Source organism: Acipenser ruthenus, chromosome 2 (genome assembly GCF_902713425.1).
Source record: "Acipenser ruthenus chromosome 2, fAciRut3.2 maternal haplotype, whole genome shotgun sequence".
Classification (NCBI taxonomy): domain Eukaryota; kingdom Metazoa; phylum Chordata; class Actinopteri; order Acipenseriformes; family Acipenseridae; genus Acipenser; species Acipenser ruthenus.
This window is the reverse complement of record NC_081190.1, coordinates 80001-101276: the sequence shown is the minus strand read 5'-3', so window position 1 is coordinate 101276 and position 21276 is coordinate 80001. Positions and strand designations below refer to the sequence as shown.

General features: G+C 46.6%; 1 protein-coding gene across 1 annotated transcript in view; it reads left to right on the top strand.

The window, feature by feature from the left end:
* Positions 1 to 21276, top strand: part of LOC131697401 (receptor-type tyrosine-protein phosphatase alpha-like) — a 78169-nt gene that overhangs the window by 18274 nt on the left and 38619 nt on the right. The window contains exon 2 of the mRNA XM_058985667.1: positions 20257 to 20325. Coding sequence (XP_058841650.1) covers positions 20257 to 20325 — 69 coding nt within the window. The remainder of the gene's footprint in view (positions 1 to 20256; positions 20326 to 21276) is intronic.

Here is a 21276-nt window from a genome sequence, read left to right as displayed (position 1 = left end):
CTCTTATCAGTGAGAGGTGTTGAGGATCTCTCTTATCAGTGAGAGGTGTTGAGGATCTCTATCAGTGAGAGGTGTTGAGAATCTCTCTTATCAGTGAGAGGTGTTGGATCTCTCTTATCAGTGAGAGGTGTTGAGGATCTCTATCAGTGAGAGGTGTTGAGGATCTCTCTATCAGTGAGAGGTGTTGAGGATCTCTCTATCAGTGAGAGGTGTTGTATCAGTGAGAGGTGTTGAGTATCTCTATCAGTGAGAGGTGTTGAGGATCTCTCTGTCAGTGAGAGGTGTTGAGGATCTCTCTATCAGTGAGAGGTGTTGAGGATCTCTCTATCAGTGAGAGGTGTTGAGTGTCTCTCAGTGAGAGGTGTTGAGGATCTCTATCAGTGAGAGGTGTTGAGGATCTCTCTATCAGTGAGAGGTGTTGAGTGTCTCTATCAGTGAGAGGTGTTGAGGATCTCTATCAGTGAGAGGTGTTGAGGATCTCTATCAGTGAGAGGTGTTGAGGATCTCTATCAGTGAGAGGTGTTGAGGATCTCTCTATCAGTGAGAGGTGTTGAGGATCTCTATCAGTGAGAGGTGTTGAGGATCTCTCTATCAGTGAGAGGTGTTGAGGATCTCTCTATCAGTGAGAGGTGTTGTATCAGTGAGAGGTGTTGAGTATCTCTATCAGTGAGAGGTGTTGAGGATCTCTCTATCAGTGAGAGGTGTTGAGTGTCTCTATCAGTGAGAGGTGTTGAGGATCTCTATCAGTGAGAGGTGTTGAGGATCTCTATCAGTGAGACGTGTTGAGTGTCTCTCAGTGAGAGGTGTTGAGTGTCTCTCAGTGAGAGGTGTTGAGGATCTCTATCAGTGAGAGGTGTTGAGGATCTCTATCAGAGAGAGTTTTAGACTTTTAGAGTGAGCAGTCACAGAAAATATGAGCTCCTGAAAATTTAAAAATTTATATGTTTCTTAGTGAAATAAAATGCCAATTTAATAACATAAACATATGTAAAGTAGTACTTAAAGTAGTATTTAACGTAATATGAAAAAATAAGAGAAAACATTTGATAAAATATTATAAAAACACCAAAAGAAGATCCCAAGACCAAAAGAAAAAAGAACACAGAGGAAAGGGAAGGAAGGAAAGAAGAGAGAATTAAAGGAAGAGAAGATAAATTAAAAGAAAAGGAAAGAAAGGGAAAAAAGAAAGAGAAAGAAAAGAAAGTAAAGAAAGGAAGGAAATAAGAGGAAAATAAAGAAAGGAAGAAAATCACAGAGCAAAGGGAAGGAAGGAAAGAAGAGAGAATTAAAGGAAGAGAAGAAAAATATTTAAGAAAGAGAAAAGGAAAGAAAAGGATAAAGAAAGAGAAAGAAAAGATAGAAGTAAATAAAAGAGGAAAATAAAGGAAGAAAATTACAGAGGTAGAGGTAAGCGTTTTACACTACCATCATTTTATTTTATAATTTTATAGTAATAAATACAAACAAATACTACAAAAATTAAAAGTTCAGCAGTAGTTTGCTTTTAAAAAAAAAAAAAAAAAAAAAAAAAAGTTCAGTTTACTTTCAAAAAAGCAGCCGTTGGGAGTGACAGTTGAAAATTGCAACAAAGTGTAGGAGATTCTCCCGGTTGCCATGGAGACGAGTCAGAGTGCAGAGAGCAGGGAGTTCCAGTACCCGGCTGAACTGCGCAGTGCACAGGCCAGGAAGCATCATAAACTGAGCGTCCTGAGAGAGAACCCGGAGTGTCTGTACACAGACTACTCTGGGACAGGAGACAAGAAGATGAGAAGCAACCTCATCTTCTACACTCAGCACCTCAATGCCTGGCACACTGCTGTGTGTAAGACGTACAGCAACGTCACAAAAAGAGGGATCTGCCAAGGTAGACAGATTCTCTTAAGAGAAGACTCTGACCCGGACAGCACAGTCCTGAGTATTAATGTCTACCACAGCGGAACTGTGTTGATCCAGGGCAGTGAGGCTAGCCTGACCTCTTTTGAAAAAAAATATAAACAACTAAAAGAGGCAGCAGAGATTGAAAAAACAAACACTACAGCCAACGACCCCGAGAACACAGACCCTGAAGACCCTGAAGATCCTACCTCAAACAGCACAACACCCGACACCAGCCTGCCCACCCCCAGCGACACCCAGCACATGCGGGAGTGCCTGGCCCTGCTGGAGCTGGAGTTTGTGGAGTTCAGAGAGCTTACACTGGCCAGGCTCACGGAAACCAGCATCACCCAGCAGCTCAGAGATGAGGTGAGCCAGCTCAAGAGAGAGAACAGGGTGGCCATCACCGAGCTGACCAGCGAGATGAAGGACCTGCAGCAGGAGAACGCGAACCTAAGGACCCAGCTGACCAGCGTCAAGGAGGAGATGCAGCGCAGAGAGAAAACCACCAACAAGGAGCTGCAGGGATTGAGGGAGCAGCTCCACAGATACACAGCCCCCCCCACCCCTGCTCCCCGTGCTACCACCCCTGCTACACTCCCACCCCCGCTCCCCCCCCGCTCCCCCCCTATTCCCACCCCCGCTGCCCCCCGCACTCCCACACCGGTCCCATCCCCACCCCCGCTCCCCCCCCGGTCCCCCTCCCACCCCGCTCCCATCCCCCACCCCGCTCCCACCCCCACCCCCACCCCCGCTTCCCCCCCGCTCCCCCTCCCACCCCGTTCCCCCCCCCACCCCGCTCCCACCCCCATCCCCACCCACACCCACAGCATGCTGGCCAAAAAGAAGACAAACGCAGAAGTGGCCCTCCTCATTGACAGCAACGGGAAATACCTGGACATGAGGAGACTGTTTCCCAGCCGGCGTGTCAACAACATCCGCTGCACAAACACGGAGCGAGCCCTGCAGCTGCTGAACCGGGACACACTGGGGAGCCCAAGCTGCATCATCATCCACACCGGCACCAACGACCTGGGCTCCCTGCGCCACGACACCGCCAAGGCCGTGAGGAGGGTGGCTGAGAGAGCCACGCAGGAGTTCCCCGACTCCAGAGTGGTCATCTCCACGCTGCTGCCCCGAGCCGACACCCACCCACACACCATCAACGCTGTGAATGCAGAGATCACCAGAGGCTGCGCTGCGCTGCCTAACGTGCACCTGGCACACCACCCCACAGTGGGCCCCTGGCACCTCTACGACAAGGTGCACCTAAACCAGGAGGGGGTCAAAGTCTTTGCCAAGACCCTGAAGGATGCAGCCATGGGCCGTAGCCCAGCCAGCCCCCCTCGCAGCAGTGCCAGCAGAGGCCAGCGTAGCATGCAGCCCCCCCACACTGCAGCGCACACATCCCGCCCCCGCAGCACCATACAGCCGCCCGCCATCCGGCCCCCCACTCGTCCCACGACCGCCAGGCTCAGCGACCACCAGCAGCAACTCAGCTATGCTGCAACTCTGTCCCAGCCCACCCCCCCAGCCCCCACCGAACTGGGAGAGATCAAACAGCTCCTCAGCATCCTCTGCTCCAGGCTGCTGAACTGAGACCTACAACACTTGGATAGGGAAGAAAAAAAAAAAAAAAAAAAAAAAAAAAAATCTACATGTAAATAACTACAAATAAATAAATAAAGTATAAATAAATAAATAATTATTAGTACTACTAAAATAATTACTATATTTGTACTTTACTGTTTAAAGGGAACTTAAAATGATAAAAGGTTGTGTTATTGTTAGACATTTTATTTCATTAAGAATAATATTGGTTGGATTACATGAGTTCATTTACTGTTAGCTGTTGGAACATTCAGGGCCTGTATTCCTCTGCTTTTGGGCTGAAGAGCACAGACCCTGAATTTATTAAAAATACAAAAGATGTAGATGTGATAGTTCTGTTGGAGACATGGTGCCGTGCAGACGCGCTCACACACTGCCCCTCAGGCTACAGGGAGGCGATAGTGCCCTCTATTAAACTGAGCACAGTCCGGCGTGGCAGGGACTCAGGGGGGATTATAGTGTGGTACAGAGAGGAGCTGGCCAGCTACATCAGCCCAGTCAAACAGGGCCAAACACACACATGGCTCAAAATTAACAAGGGAATAGCCCAATGTCAAAATGACATATACCTGTGTGCAACATACACCCCCCCTTCTGAATCCCCCTATTACAACGAAGAGTATTTTAACACCCTCCACACAGAGATCGGCCATTTCCAGGCCCAGGGGAATGTGCTGCTCTGTGGGGATTTCAATGCCAGGACAGGCTCAGAGCCTGACTGTATTAACACCCAGGGAAACAGCCATGTATTTGGACAGACCCCTCTGTACCTCACACCCACCACAATCCAGAGAAACAACCCTGACCGTGCCGTGAACAAAAATGGGAGAGAATTAGTGCATCTCTGTCAAGCCCTAGGTCTGTACATCGTTAATGGCAGGATCAGAGGGGACTCTTTAGGGAGGTTCACGTATTGCTCAGCTCTTGGGACTAGTGTAGTCGACTATGTCATCACTGACATGGACCCCTCCTTTCTAAGTGCATTCACTGTCAGGCAACAAACTCCCCTGTCGGACCACAATCAAATCACTGTGTTCCTGAAAAGAGGAAGTCAGGCAAGCAACACACAAACACAGCCCAGTAAGCTGTACAATCTGAATCAAACATACAGATGGGCTCCAAACAGCACTGAGGAATATATCAAAGCAATCAGTTCCACTGAAATAACTAACACCATTAACACTTTCCTCAACACTCTGTACCAACCTAATATGACAGGACTAAATCTGTCTGTTAATGACATTAATCAGATATTTGAAAAAGCAGCCATAATGGCAAATATTAAAAAGACCAAAAAGAAGATCAATCGGAAACAAAAACACACACAGCCATGGTTTGATGATGAATGTAAATCAATACGAACAAATCTAAGAAAATTATCTAATCAAAAACACCATCAACCACAAGACACAGACTTACGTCTGAGGTACTGTGAGACTCTAAAACACTACAAACACACCCTCAAACAGAAAAAACAAAAACACACAAACAAAACCCTCACAGACATTGAAAAATCTGTTGACCAAAATCAGTTCTGGGAAATGTGGAACAATTTAAACCCAACAAAACAACAAGAATTGACGATACAAAATGGAACAGTTTGGAAAAATTATTTTGAAAACCTTTATAAAGATATTCAACAAAAAGATCTAACAGATAAACAAAATGAAACTAGAGAAAAACTGAAATTACTTGAACAATCAATTAAAGATAACCAAAACACAATTGATGTTCCAATCACCCTACAAGAATTAACTATGAAGCTGCAGGCACTGAAAACCAGAAAAGCCTGCGGCCCTGACAGCATCTGCACTGAGATGCTCAAACACAGCAGCCCTAAATTACAGGAGGCAATGCTTAAATTGTTCAACATGGTACTAAGTACTGGTTACTTCCCTGACATCTGGAACCAAGGGCTTATATCCCCAATTCACAAGAGTGGAGACAAATTCGACCCCAACAACTACCGGGGCATCTGTGTGAGCAGTAACCTGGGGAAGGTATTCTGCAGTATCATTAACGCCCGGATACTGGCCTTCCTTACCGAACACAATGTCCTGAGTAAGAGTCAAATTGGATTCCTACCAAATCATCGCACAACAGATCATATTTACACCCTACACACCCTAATAAACAAACACGTACACCAAAAAAGTAAAGGCAAAATTTTCGCCTGCTTCATTGACTTTAAAAAAGCATTTGATTCTATTTGGCATGAAGGTTTATATTACAGAATTCTTCAAAGTGGTGTAGGGGGTAAAATCTATGATATAATAAAATCAACGTACACAGAAAACAAATGTGCAGTCAAAATTGGCAACAAAAGAACTGATTTCTTCACTCAGGGGCGGGGGGTGAGGCAGGGCTGCAGTCTGAGTCCAACACTGTTCAATATTTATATTAACGAGTTGGCTACGATGTTGGAGCAGTCTGCAGACCCCGGCCTTACTCTACACAACACCGAAGTCAAGTTCCTGCTCTATGCAGATGACCTGGTCCTGCTGTCGCCCACAGAGCAGGGGCTGCAGCGGAGCCTGGCACTGCTGGAGCAGTACTGTCAGACCTGGGCCCTGGCAGTAAACTTTAAAAAGACCAAAATAATGATTTTTCAAAAAAAGGCCAGAACTCAGGGAAACAGATACCACTTCACCCTAAACAACACTACACTAGAACACACCTCAGACTACACTTACCTGGGCCTGACTATCAGTGCGTCAGGGAGTTTTAACCTAGCAGTGAATGCACTAAAGGAAAAAGCCAGAAGAGCTTTCTATGCCATCAAAAGAAGATTCTATAAAATAAATATTCCTATCAAAATATGGCTAAAATTAATTGACAGTGTCATCCAGCCCATTGCGCTGTATGGTAGTGAGATATGGGGTCCACTCAGTCAACAGGACTACACTAAATGGGACAAACACCCAATCGAAACCCTGCATGCTGAACTCTACAAAAACATCCTACAGGTGCAGAGAAAAACACCAAATCATGCATGCAGGGCAGAATTAGGCCGTTACCCGACACTCATAAATATAAAGAAAAGAGCACTAAAGTTTTGGATGCACCTAAAGAAAAGTGAATCAGACTCCCTCCAGTATGAGGCCATGCAAACCCAAGAGCTCAGCCCTGAAAAGAGTCCTCTAAGCCAGCTGGCCCTGAAGCTCACTGCACTGAACCCAACTAATAATACTAAAACAAACCAGCTTCAGGTCAGCACTGCTTACCAGCCCCCAATCAGAGTCAACCAAATTATAAAACTAACCAAAAACTGCTATCTGAAACATTGGGACACAGAAACAAAATCTCAAAATAAACTGGATTGTTATCGGGCCCTAAAAAGAGATTACACTCTGGCAGAGTATCTCTCTACTGTCAGAGATACAAAGCAGAGGCAGATCCTGACCAAGTACAGGCTCAGTGACCACAGCCTGGCCATTGAGAAAGGCCGTCACCGGCAGACCTGGCTTCCTAAAGAAGAAAGGCTCTGTGGTCACTGTGAGACAGGAGAGGTCGAGACAGAGATGCACTTCCTTCTTCAATGTAAAAAATACTCAGAAAATAGACAAACTTATTTTAAAAAATTTGCAAATTCCCTCCCAAACTTCCCAAACATGTCCAACCCTGAAAAAGTCTCAATCCTCCTGGGAGAGGAGAGAAGCACAGCCCAACTAGCAGCCCAGTATGTGTCTGCGTGTCACAGACTGAGGGACACACAATGAGAGCTCTGCACAGAGACACACACACACTTATGTATATACAGTATGTATGTTGTTGTGTATGTAGGCATGTATGTATTATGTAAATGCTTATTGTCCTGATACATATTTATTGTTAGTAGTGATATGTTTTTTTTTTTTTTTTTTTTTTTTTTTTTTTACTGTACTTTATAAATCAGTTTGTTTATATATATGTATTCATGATGCATGGTATATATACATGTCTGTATTGTATAATTGCTTTGGCAACACCTGCTATTGTAAGTCATGCCAATAAAGCACCATTGAATTGAATTGAATTGAATTGTTGAGGATCTCTCTATCAGTGAGAGGTGTTGAGGATCTCTCTATCAGTGAGAGGTGTTGTATCAGTGAGAGGTGTTGAGGATCTCTATCAGTGAGAGGTGTTGAGGATCTCTCTTATCAGTGAGAGGTGTTGAGGATCTCTCTTATCAGTGAGAGGTGTTGAGGATCTCTATCAGTGAGAGGTGTTGAGGATCTCTATCAGTGAGAGGTGTTGAGGATCTCTCTATCAGTGAGAGGTGTTGAGGATCTCTCTATCAGTGAGAGGTGTTGAGGATCTCTATCAGTGAGAGGTGTTGAGGATCTCTATCAGTGAGAGGTGTTGAGTATCTCTATCAGTGAGAGGTGTTGAGGATCTCTATCAGTGAGAGGTGTTGAGGATCTCTATCAGAGAGGTGTTAAGGATCTCTCTGTCAGTGAGAGGTGTTGAGGATCTCTCTGTCAGTGAGAGGTGTTGAGTATCTCTGTCAGTGAGAGGTGTTGAGGATCTCTCTGTCAGTGAGAGGTGTTGAGGATCTCTCTATCAGTGAGAGGTGTTGAGTGTCTATCAGTGAGAGGTGTTGAGTGTCTCTATCAGTGAGAGGTGTTGAGGATCTCTATCAGTGAGAGGTGTTGAGGATCTCTATCAGTGAGACGTGTTGAGGATCTCTATCAGTGAGAGGTGTTGAGGATCTCTCTATCAGTGAGAGGTGTTGAGGATCTCTATCAGTGAGAGGTGTTGAGGATCTCTCTATCAGTGAGAGGTGTTGAGGATCTCTCTATCAGTGAGAGGTGTTGTATCAGTGAGAGGTGTTGAGTATCTCTATCAGTGAGAGGTGTTGAGGATCTCTCTGTCAGTGAGAGGTGTTGAGGATCTCTCTATCAGTGAGAGGTGTTGAGGATCTCTTATCAGTGAGAGGTGTTGAGTGTCTATCAGTGAGAGGTGTTGAGGATCTCTATCAGTGAGACGTGTTGAGTGTCTCTCAGTGAGAGGTGTTGAGGATCTCTATCAGTGAGAGGTGTTGAGGATCTCTCTTATCAGTGAGAGGTGTTGAGTGTCTATCAGTGAGAGGTGTTGAGGATCTCTATCAGTGAGACGTGTTGAGTGTCTCTCAGTGAGAGGTGTTGAGTATCTCTATCAGTGAGAGGTGTTGAGGATCTCTCTATCAGTGAGAGGTGTTGTATCAGTGAGAGGTGTTGAGGATCTCTCTATCAGTGAGAGGTGTTGAGGATCTCTCTATCAGTGAGAGGTTTTGAGGATCTCTCTATCAGTGAGAGGTGTTGAGGATCTCTCTATCAGTGAGAGGTGTTGAGGATCTCTCTATCAGTGAGAGGTGTTGAGGATCTCTATCAGTGAGAGGTGTTGAGTGTCTCTCAGTGAGAGGTGTTGAGTGTCTCTCAGTGAGAGGTGTTGAGGATCTCTATCAGTGAGAGGTGTTGAGGATCTCTATCAGTGAGAGGTGTTGAGGATCTCTCTATCAGTGAGAGGTGTTGAGGATCTCTCTTATCAGTGAGAGGTGTTGAGGATCTCTCTTATCAGTGAGAGGTGTTGAGGATCTCTATCAGTGAGAGGTGTTGAGGATCTCTCTTATCAGTGAGAGGTGTTGAGGATCTCTCTTATCAGTGAGAGGTGTTGAGGATCTCTATCAGTGAGAGGTGTTGAGGATCTCTATCAGTGAGAGGTGTTGAGGATCTCTCTATCAGTGAGAGGTGTTGAGGATCTCTCTATCAGTGAGAGGTGTTGAGGATCTCTATCAGTGAGAGGTGTTGAGGATCTCTATCAGTGAGAGGTGTTGAGTATCTCTATCAGTGAGAGGTGTTGAGGATCTCTATCAGTGAGAGGTGTTGAGGATCTCTATCAGAGAGGTGTTAAGGATCTCTCTGTCAGTGAGAGGTGTTGAGGATCTCTCTGTCAGTGAGAGGTGTTGAGTATCTCTGTCAGTGAGAGGTGTTGAGGATCTCTCTGTCAGTGAGAGGTGTTGAGGATCTCTCTATCAGTGAGAGGTGTTGAGTGTCTCTATCAGTGAGAGGTGTTGAGGATCTCTATCAGTGAGAGGTGTTGAGGATCTCTATCAGTGAGACGTGTTGAGTGTCTCTCAGTGAGACGTGTTGAGTGTCTCTCAGTGAGAGGTGTTGAGGATCTCTATCAGTGAGAGGTGTTGAGGATCTCTATCAGTGAGAGGTGTTGAGGATCTCTCTATCAGTGAGAGGTGTTGAGGATCTATCAGTGAGAGGTGTTGAGGATCTCTCTATCAGTGAGAGGTGTTGAGGATCTCTCTATCAGTGAGAGGTGTTGTATCAGTGAGAGGTGTTGAGTATCTCTATCAGTGAGAGGTGTTGAGGATCTCTCTGTCAGTGAGAGGTGTTGAGGATCTCTCTATCAGTGAGAGGTGTTGAGGATCTCTTATCAGTGAGAGGTGTTGAGTGTCTATCAGTGAGAGGTGTTGAGGATCTCTCTATCAGTGAGAGGTGTTGAGGATCTCTCTTATCAGTGAGAGGTGTTGAGTGTCTATCTGTGAGAGGTGTTGAGGATCTCTATCAGTGAGACGTGTTGAGTGTCTCTCAGTGAGAGGTGTTGAGGATCTCTATCAGTGAGAGGTGTTGAGGATCTCTCTTATCAGTGAGAGGTGTTGAGGATCTCTCTTATCAGTGAGAGGTGTTGAGGATCTCTATCAGTGAGAGGTGTTGAGGATCTCTCTGTCAGTGAGAGGTGTTGAGGATCTCTCTATCAGTGAGAGGTGTTGAGGATCTCTTATCAGTGAGAGGTGTTGAGTGTCTATCAGTGAGAGGTGTTGAGGATCTCTCTATCAGTGAGAGGTGTTGAGGATCTCTCTTATCAGTGAGAGGTGTTGAGTGTCTATCAGTGAGAGGTGTTGAGGATCTCTATCAGTGAGACGTGTTGAGTGTCTCTCAGTGAGAGGTGTTGAGGATCTCTATCAGTGAGAGGTGTTGAGGATCTCTCTTATCAGTGAGAGGTGTTGAGTGTCTATCAGTGAGAGGTGTTGAGGATCTCTATCAGTGAGACGTGTTGAGTGTCTCTCAGTGAGAGGTGTTGAGTATCTCTATCAGTGAGAGGTGTTGAGGATCTCTCTATCAGTGAGAGGTGTTGTATCAGTGAGAGGTGTTGAGGATCTCTCTGTCAGTGAGAGGTGTTGAGGATCTCTCTATCAGTGAGAGGTTTTGAGGATCTCTCTATCAGTGAGAGGTGTTGAGGATCTCTCTATCAGTGAGAGGTGTTGAGGATCTCTCTATCAGTGAGAGGTGTTGAGGATCTCTATCAGTGAGAGGTGTTGAGTGTCTCTCAGTGAGAGGTGTTGAGTGTCTCTCAGTGAGAGGTGTTGAGGATCTCTATCAGTGAGAGGTGTTGAGGATCTCTCTGTCAGTGAGAGGTGTTGAGGATCTCTCTATCAGTGAGAGGTGTTGAGGATCTCTCTATCAGTGAGAGGTGTTGAGGATCTCTATCAGTGAGAGGTGTTGAGTGTCTCTCAGTGAGAGGTGTTGAGTGTCTCTCAGTGAGAGGTGTTGAGGATCTCTATCAGTGAGAGGTGTTGAGGATCTCTCTGTCAGTGAGAGGTGTTGAGGATCTCTCTATCAGTGAGAGGTGTTGAGGATCTCTTATCAGTGAGAGGTGTTGAGTGTCTATCAGTGAGAGGTGTTGAGGATCTCTCTATCAGTGAGAGGTGTTGAGGATCTCTCTTATCAGTGAGAGGTGTTGAGTGTCTATCAGTGAGAGGTGTTGAGGATCTCTATCAGTGAGACGTGTTGAGTGTCTCTCAGTGAGAGGTGTTGAGGATCTCTATCAGTGAGAGGTGTTGAGGATCTCTCTTATCAGTGAGAGGTGTTGAGTGTCTATCAGTGAGAGGTGTTGAGGATCTCTATCAGTGAGACGTGTTGAGTGTCTCTCAGTGAGAGGTGTTGAGTATCTCTATCAGTGAGAGGTGTTGAGGATCTCTCTATCAGTGAGAGGTGTTGTATCAGTGAGAGGTGTTGAGGATCTCTCTATCAGTGAGAGGTGTTGAGGATCTCTCTATCAGTGAGAGGTTTTGAGGATCTCTCTATCAGTGAGAGGTGTTGAGGATCTCTCTATCAGTGAGAGGTGTTGAGGATCTCTCTATCAGTGAGAGGTGTTGAGGATCTCTATCAGTGAGAGGTGTTGAGTGTCTCTCAGTGAGAGGTGTTGAGTGTCTCTCAGTGAGAGGTGTTGAGGATCTCTATCAGTGAGAGGTGTTGAGGATCTCTATCAGTGAGAGGTGTTGAGGATCTCTCTATCAGTGAGAGGTGTTGAGGATCTCTCTTATCAGTGAGAGGTGTTGAGGATCTCTCTTATCAGTGAGAGGTGTTGAGGATCTCTATCAGTGAGAGGTGTTGAGGATCTCTCTTATCAGTGAGAGGTGTTGAGGATCTCTCTTATCAGTGAGAGGTGTTGAGGATCTCTATCAGTGAGAGGTGTTGAGGATCTCTATCAGTGAGAGGTGTTGAGGATCTCTCTATCAGTGAGAGGTGTTGAGGATCTCTCTATCAGTGAGAGGTGTTGAGGATCTCTATCAGTGAGAGGTGTTGAGGATCTCTATCAGTGAGAGGTGTTGAGTATCTCTATCAGTGAGAGGTGTTGAGGATCTCTATCAGTGAGAGGTGTTGAGGATCTCTATCAGAGAGGTGTTAAGGATCTCTCTGTCAGTGAGAGGTGTTGAGGATCTCTCTGTCAGTGAGAGGTGTTGAGTATCTCTGTCAGTGAGAGGTGTTGAGGATCTCTCTGTCAGTGAGAGGTGTTGAGGATCTCTCTATCAGTGAGAGGTGTTGAGTGTCTCTATCAGTGAGAGGTGTTGAGGATCTCTATCAGTGAGAGGTGTTGAGGATCTCTATCAGTGAGACGTGTTGAGTGTCTCTCAGTGAGACGTGTTGAGTGTCTCTCAGTGAGAGGTGTTGAGGATCTCTATCAGTGAGAGGTGTTGAGGATCTCTATCAGTGAGAGGTGTTGAGGATCTCTCTATCAGTGAGAGGTGTTGAGGATCTCTATCAGTGAGAGGTGTTGAGGATCTCTCTATCAGTGAGAGGTGTTGAGGATCTCTCTATCAGTGAGAGGTGTTGTATCAGTGAGAGGTGTTGAGTATCTCTATCAGTGAGAGGTGTTGAGGATCTCTCTGTCAGTGAGAGGTGTTGAGGATCTCTCTATCAGTGAGAGGTGTTGAGGATCTCTTATCAGTGAGAGGTGTTGAGTGTCTATCAGTGAGAGGTGTTGAGGATCTCTCTATCAGTGAGAGGTGTTGAGGATCTCTCTTATCAGTGAGAGGTGTTGAGTGTCTATCAGTGAGAGGTGTTGAGGATCTCTATCAGTGAGACGTGTTGAGTGTCTCTCAGTGAGAGGTGTTGAGGATCTCTATCAGTGAGAGGTGTTGAGGATCTCTCTTATCAGTGAGAGGTGTTGAGGATCTCTCTTATCAGTGAGAGGTGTTGAGGATCTCTATCAGTGAGAGGTGTTGAGGATCTCTCTTATCAGTGAGAGGTGTTGAGGATCTCTATCAGTGAGAGGTGTTGAGGATCTCTATCAGTGAGAGGTGTTGAGGATCTCTCTATCAGTGAGAGGTGTTGAGGATCTCTCTATCAGTGAGAGGTGTTGAGGATCTCTATCAGTGAGAGGTGTTGAGGATCTCTATCAGTGAGGTGTTAAGGATCTCTCTGTCAGTGAGAGGTGTTGAGGATCTCTATCAGAGAGGTGTTAAGGATCTCTCTGTCAGTGAGAGGTGTTGAGGATCTCTGTCAGTGAGAGGTGTTGAGTATCTCTGTCAGTGAGAGGTGTTGAGGATCTCTGTATCAGTGAGAGGTGTTGAGTATCTCTCTATCATTGAGAGGTGTTGAGGATCTCTCTTATCAGTGAGAGGTGTTGAGTATCTCTATCAGTGAGAGGTGTTGAGTATCTCTATCAGTGAGAGGTGTTGAGGATCTCTCTATCAGTGAGAGGTGTTGTATCAGTGAGAGGTGTTGAGGATCTCTCTATCAGTGAGAGGTGTTGAGGATCTCTCTATCAGTGAGAGGTTTTGAGGATCTCTCTATCAGTGAGAGGTGTTGAGGATCTCTCTATCAGTGAGAGGTGTTGAGGATCTCTCTTATCAGTGAGAGGTGTTGAGTATCTCTATCAGAGAGGTGTTAAGGATCTCTCTGTCAGTGAGAGGTGTTGAGGATCTCTCTGTCAGTGAGAGGTGTTGAGTATCTCTGTCAGTGAGAGGTGTTGAGGATCTCTCTGTCAGTGAGAGGTGTTGAGGATCTCTCTATCAGTGAGAGGTGTTGAGTGTCTCTATCAGTGAGAGGTGTTGAGGATCTCTATCAGTGAGAGGTGTTGAGGATCTCTATCAGTGAGACGTGTTGAGTGTCTCTCAGTGAGACGTGTTGAGTGTCTCTCAGTGAGAGGTGTTGAGGATCTCTATCAGTGAGAGGTGTTGAGGATCTCTATCAGTGAGAGGTGTTGAGGATCTCTCTATCAGTGAGAGGTGTTGAGGATCTCTATCAGTGAGAGGTGTTGAGGATCTCTCTATCAGTGAGAGGTGTTGAGGATCTCTCTATCAGTGAGAGGTGTTGTATCAGTGAGAGGTGTTGAGTATCTCTATCAGTGAGAGGTGTTGAGGATCTCTCTGTCAGTGAGAGGTGTTGAGGATCTCTCTATCAGTGAGAGGTGTTGAGGATCTCTTATCAGTGAGAGGTGTTGAGTGTCTATCAGTGAGAGGTGTTGAGGATCTCTCTATCAGTGAGAGGTGTTGAGGATCTCTCTTATCAGTGAGAGGTGTTGAGTGTCTATCTGTGAGAGGTGTTGAGGATCTCTATCAGTGAGACGTGTTGAGTGTCTCTCAGTGAGAGGTGTTGAGGATCTCTATCAGTGAGAGGTGTTGAGGATCTCTCTTATCAGTGAGAGGTGTTGAGGATCTCTCTTATCAGTGAGAGGTGTTGAGGATCTCTATCAGTGAGAGGTGTTGAGGATCTCTCTGTCAGTGAGAGGTGTTGAGGATCTCTCTATCAGTGAGAGGTGTTGAGGATCTCTTATCAGTGAGAGGTGTTGAGTGTCTATCAGTGAGAGGTGTTGAGGATCTCTCTATCAGTGAGAGGTGTTGAGGATCTCTCTTATCAGTGAGAGGTGTTGAGTGTCTATCAGTGAGAGGTGTTGAGGATCTCTATCAGTGAGACGTGTTGAGTGTCTCTCAGTGAGAGGTGTTGAGGATCTCTATCAGTGAGAGGTGTTGAGGATCTCTCTTATCAGTGAGAGGTGTTGAGTGTCTATCAGTGAGAGGTGTTGAGGATCTCTATCAGTGAGACGTGTTGAGTGTCTCTCAGTGAGAGGTGTTGAGTATCTCTATCAGTGAGAGGTGTTGAGGATCTCTCTATCAGTGAGAGGTGTTGTATCAGTGAGAGGTGTTGAGGATCTCTCTATCAGTGAGAGGTGTTGAGGATCTCTCTATCAGTGAGAGGTTTTGAGGATCTCTCTATCAGTGAGAGGTGTTGAGGATCTCTCTATCAGTGAGAGGTGTTGAGGATCTCTCTATCAGTGAGAGGTGTTGAGGATCTCTATCAGTGAGAGGTGTTGAGTGTCTCTCAGTGAGAGGTGTTGAGTGTCTCTCAGTGAGAGGTGTTGAGGATCTCTATCAGTGAGAGGTGTTGAGGATCTCTCTGTCAGTGAGAGGTGTTGAGGATCTCTCTATCAGTGAGAGGTGTTGAGGATCTCTCTATCAGTGAGAGGTGTTGAGGATCTCTATCAGTGAGAGGTGTTGAGTGTCTCTCAGTGAGAGGTGTTGAGTGTCTCTCAGTGAGAGGTGTTGAGGATCTCTATCAGTGAGAGGTGTTGAGGATCTCTCTGTCAGTGAGAGGTGTTGAGGATCTCTCTATCAGTGAGAGGTGTTGAGGATCTCTTATCAGTGAGAGGTGTTGAGTGTCTATCAGTGAGAGGTGTTGAGGATCTCTCTATCAGTGAGAGGTGTTGAGGATCTCTCTTATCAGTGAGAGGTGTTGAGTGTCTATCAGTGAGAGGTGTTGAGGATCTCTATCAGTGAGACGTGTTGAGTGTCTCTCAGTGAGAGGTGTTGAGGATCTCTATCAGTGAGAGGTGTTGAGGATCTCTCTTATCAGTGAGAGGTGTTGAGTGTCTATCAGTGAGAGGTGTTGAGGATCTCTATCAGTGAGACGTGTTGAGTGTCTCTCAGTGAGAGGTGTTGAGTATCTCTATCAGTGAGAGGTGTTGAGGATCTCTCTATCAGTGAGAGGTGTTGTATCAGTGAGAGGTGTTGAGGATCTCTCTATCAGTGAGAGGTGTTGAGGATCTCTCTATCAGTGAGAGGTTTTGAGGATCTCTCTATCAGTGAGAGGTGTTGAGGATCTCTCTATCAGTGAGAGGTGTTGAGGATCTCTCTATCAGTGAGAGGTGTTGAGGATCTCTATCAGTGAGAGGTGTTGAGGATCTCTCTTATCAGTGAGAGGTGTTGAGTGTCTATCAGTGAGAGGTGTTGAGGATCTCTATCAGTGAGACGTGTTGAGTGTCTCTCAGTGAGAGGTGTTGAGGATCTCTATCAGTGAGAGGTGTTGAGGATCTCTCTTATCAGTGAGAGGTGTTGAGGATCTCTCTTATCAGTGAGAGGTGTTGAGTGTCTATCAGTGAGAGGTGTTGAGGATCTCTATCAGTGAGACGTGTTGAGTGTCTCTCAGTGAGAGGTGTTGAGTATCACTATCAGTGAGAGGTGTTGAGGATCTCTCTATCAGTGAGAGGTGTTGTATCAGTGAGAGGTGTTGAGGATCTCTCTATCAGTGAGAGGTGTTGAGGATCTCTCTATCAGTGAGAGGTTTTGAGGATCTCTCTATCAGTGAGAGGTGTTGAGGATCTCTCTATCAGTGAGAGGTGTTGAGGATCTCTCTATCAGTGAGAGGTGTTGAGGATCTCTATCAGTGAGAGGTGTTGAGTGTCTCTCAGTGAGAGGTGTTGAGTGTCTCTCAGTGAGAGGTGTTGAGGATCTCTATCAGTGAGAGGTGTTGAGGATCTCTCTGTCAGTGAGAGGTGTTGAGGATCTCTCTATCAGTGAGAGGTGTTGAGGATCTCTCTATCAGTGAGAGGTGTTGAGGATCTCTATCAGTGAGAGGTGTTGAGTGTCTCTCAGTGAGAGGTGTTGAGTGTCTCTCAGTGAGAGGTGTTGAGGATCTCTATCAGTGAGAGGTGTTGAGGATCTCTCTGTCAGTGAGAGGTGTTGAGGATCTCTCTATCAGTGAGAGGTGTTGAGGATCTCTTATCAGTGAGAGGTGTTGAGTGTCTATCAGTGAGAGGTGTTGAGGATCTCTCTATCAGTGAGAGGTGTTGAGGATCTCTCTTATCAGTGAGAGGTGTTGAGTGTCTATCAGTGAGAGGTGTTGAGGATCTCTATCAGTGAGACGTGTTGAGTGTCTCTCAGTGAGAGGTGTTGAGGATCTCTATCAGTGAGAGGTGTTGAGGATCTCTCTTATCAGTGAGAGGTGTTGAGTGTCTATCAGTGAGAGGTGTTGAGGATCTCTATCAGTGAGACGTGTTGAGTGTCTCTCAGTGAGAGGTGTTGAGTATCTCTATCAGTGAGAGGTGTTGAGGATCTCTCTATCAGTGAGAGGTGTTGTATCAGTGAGAGGTGTTGAGGATCTCTCTATCAGTGAGAGGTGTTGAGGATCTCTCTATCAGTGAGAGGTTTTGAGGATCTCTCTATCAGTGAGAGGTGTTGAGGATCTCTCTATCAGTGAGAGGTGTTGAGGATCTCTCTATCAGTGAGAGGTGTTGAGGATCTCTATCAGTGAGAGGTGTTGAGTGTCTCTCAGTGAGAGGTGTTGAGTGTCTCTCAGTGAGAGGTGTTGAGGATCTCTATCAGTGAGAGGTGTTGAGGATCTCTATCAGTGAGAGGTGTTGAGGATCTCTCTATCAGTGAGAGGTGTTGAGGATCTCTCTTATCAGTGAGAGGTGTTGAGGATCTCTCTTATCAGTGAGAGGTGTTGAGGATCTCTATCAGTGAGAGGTGTTGAGGATCTCTCTTATCAGTGAGAGGTGTTGAGGATCTCTCTTATCAGTGAGAGGTGTTGAGGATCTCTATCAGTGAGAGGTGTTGAGGATCTCTATCAGTGAGAGGTGTTGAGGATCTCTCTATCAGTGAGAGGTGTTGAGGATCTCTCTATCAGTGAGAGGTGTTGAGGATCTCTATCAGTGAGAGGTGTTGAGGATCTCTATCAGTGAGAGGTGTTGAGTATCTCTATCAGTGAGAGGTGTTGAGGATCTCTATCAGTGAGAGGTGTTGAGGATCTCTATCAGAGAGGTGTTAAGGATCTCTCTGTCAGTGAGAGGTGTTGAGGATCTCTCTGTCAGTGAGAGGTGTTGAGTATCTCTGTCAGTGAGAGGTGTTGAGGATCTCTCTGTCAGTGAGAGGTGTTGAGGATCTCTCTATCAGTGAGAGGTGTTGAGGATCTCTATCAGTGAGAGGTGTTGAGGATCTCTATCAGTGAGACGTGTTGAGTGTCTCTCAGTGAGACGTGTTGAGTGTCTCTCAGTGAGAGGTGTTGAGGATCTCTATCAGTGAGAGGTGTTGAGGATCTCTATCAGTGAGAGGTGTTGAGGATCTCTCTATCAGTGAGAGGTGTTGAGGATCTCTCTATCAGTGAGAGGTTTTGAGGATCTCTCTATCAGTGAGAGGTGTTGAGGATCTCTCTATCAGTGAGAGGTGTTGAGGATCTCTCTATCAGTGAGAGGTGTTGAGGATCTCTATCAGTGAGAGGTGTTGAGTAGCTGCTTATCACCCAGAACACCCCTTGAAACACAGGCTGCTCTGAAGTGACCTGGTTTGAAATGCTGGTGTTGAGTGTCACACCCACACCACCCTGAATGCCTCACTGAGAGAGAACCGCTACTGCACCAGCAAATCACTGAATGCAGATACTCTAGTGATCAGCAGGTATTACTAGCTGACTGACCATGGAACTTCCTCCTGGAAATGCGTGTGCAGTATTTCAACTGGGCCGTTATGTTAGGAGTTTGCTCCACGGCAGAGTTGCTTGTTGCTTCAGTTTTTTTGTTGTAACAGTTTTGTTCTCCCTGTACACACACACTGTAAGATGCGTGCTAATCTAAAGAAATCTGGCAACAAATTCCGAGACTGACTGAACAGAGTGAGGCTGGGAGTGAGCATGAGATGTGATTCGCTAAGGTGCTTGATCAGGCTGCAGAGCTTGCCATGTGATTGGCTGAGGTGCTGAGGGAAGTTTAGATTCTTGGGAGCCTTGTGCTGACTACAGGACTGTGCACACAGAAGGCATTCACTCCACTGTACGTGGCAGGAGAACAGGTGTAGCTGCAGGCTCCTGTGTGTTTAACCTTGCAGAAGTCCCAGAGTTTTTTATTGAAATAGGTTTTGCAGTGATGGAAATAAGACTCCCTTTGCATAAGCAGTTTAAGCCATTCCTGGTTTTACTGTGAGTTTAATAAAGACACACCTGAGCTTTTTACCTGCACACTGGGGCTAATTAAGCTCGTAGTAAAACATGGATTGGGTGGAAGTGCTGTACAGTAGGAGTCTTGTTTCCATCCCTGATTTTGTTACTGTGTCTCTAGTTTGTACCCTTTGTAAACCGCAGCCTTTTTCACACTGTCCAGAACCGGCCAGTGGCGTGCTGTCAGGACCTTCAAGGTATCTCTGCTGACCAGACAGTGCAAGTAAACAGTCAGTCAAATGACATTACGTTGCCTCACTCACTTGCGTACACTGTGCTTGCTTATACTATGAAACATACTACTCTAATTATTATTTGTTCTTTGTCTGACGCCTGTATCCAAGATGACTTACAGGGTTTACTAGAGGTTTTTTAAGAGTCTAGGGGTTTCCTGAAGGGGATGTGATCAGCCACTAAGAGATCTGCATTTCCCCCGCATAAGTCTAAAACAACGACCAGGCGCTAGAAAAAAAACAGTTGAGGGTATTCTCCGTTTCAGTTGAAGGTCTTGAGTGAGTTTAACCAATAGGCATGTTGAAGAATGTCTCTTTTTCTTTTAGACAGGCGACCAATCAGGAGTAGGCAGAGGCGGGCCATAAATCTCCCAGGGTATTCTCTGCCTCACTTGAAGGCCCTGCTTTAGCAACCAATGGGAAAGTCAAAGCTCTGATAGCTGACCAATCATTAGTGAGCAACCTCAAAACATGAATATTCCTTGGTGAGCACTGCAGTTAGGAGGATAGCTGGATTTCGCACAATATTGCTTATAAATATACATTGATAAATAAATACCTTCACAACATCTAATTATTTTGAATTTTATTGCGACGACTCTGCTACCCCAGTCCATTTTGTCATGGCATGCCACTGGAACCAACCAACAGTATTATTATTTATTATTATTATTATTATTATTATTATTTATTTCTTAGCAGACATCCTTATCCAGGGCGACTTACAACTGTTACAAGATATCACATTATTTTTACATACAATTACCCATATATACAGTTGAGTTTTTACTGGAGCAATCTAGGTAAAGTACCTTGCTCAAGGGTACAACAGCAGTGTCCCCGACCAGGGATTGAATCCACGACCCTCCGGTCCAGAGCCCTAACCACTACTCCACACTGCTGCCCTGCCCAGTACAGTCAGTCTGCAAGCCTGCTGTACCTGCCACAGACTGATGAGGATGTGCACGGCTTACCATGGTTTGAGAGGGACCGTGCTGCAGCATTGTGGAGACGTGTTATACAGTTCAGTGCACCTGTGTTTGTATTCAATCTCTCCCTCTCTGTGTTTCTCTCAGGGGTCGCTGTGCCCTGTATGGACCCCAGTGCCTCGGAGTGGAGGACTGATGCCCGCTACACTCTTTAAGGTAACTTCGCACTCCGGGATAAAGGGTGTCTTCTTTCATGCTGACTGGGTGCTACAGGAGCACGACTACACTCGCCATGTCTGCCGCCTCCACGACTGCACTCGCCATGTCTGCCGCCTCCACGACTGCACTCGCCATGTCTGCCGCTTCCACGACTGCACTCGCCATGTCTGCCGCTTCCACGACTGCACTCGCCATGTCTGCCGCTTCCACGACTGCACTCGCCATGTCTGCCGCCTCCACGACTGCACTCGCCATGTCTGCCGCCTCCACGACTGCACTCGCCATGTCTGCCGCTTCCACGACTGCACTCGCCATGTCTGCCGCCTCCACGACTGCACTCGCCATGTCTGCCGCTTCCACGACTGCACTCGCCATGTCTGCCGCTTCCACGACTGCACTCGCCATGTCTGCCGCCTCCACGACTGCACTCGCCATGTCTGCCGCCTCCACGACTGCACTCGCCATGTCTGCCGCCTCCACGACTGCACTCGCCATGTCTGCCGCCTCCACGACTGCACTCGCCATGTCTGCCGCTTCCACGACTGCACTCGCCATGTCTGCCGCCTCCACGACTGCACTCGCCATGTCTGCCGCCTCCACGACTGCACTCGCCATGTCTGCCGCCTCCACGACTGCACTCGCCATGTCTGCCGCCTCCACGACTGCACTCGCCATGTCTGCCGCCTCCACGACTGCACTCGCCATGTCTGCCGCTTCCACGACTGCACTCGCCATGTCTGCCGCTTCCACGACTGCACTCGCCATTTCTGCCGCCTCCACGACTGCACTCGCCATGTCTGCCGCCTCCACGACTGCACTCGCCATGTCTGCCGCCTCCACGACTGCACTCGCCATGTCTGCCGCCTCCACGACTGCACTCGCCATGTCTGCCGCCTCCACGACTGCACTCGCCATGTCTGCCGCCTCCACGACTGCACTCGCCATGTC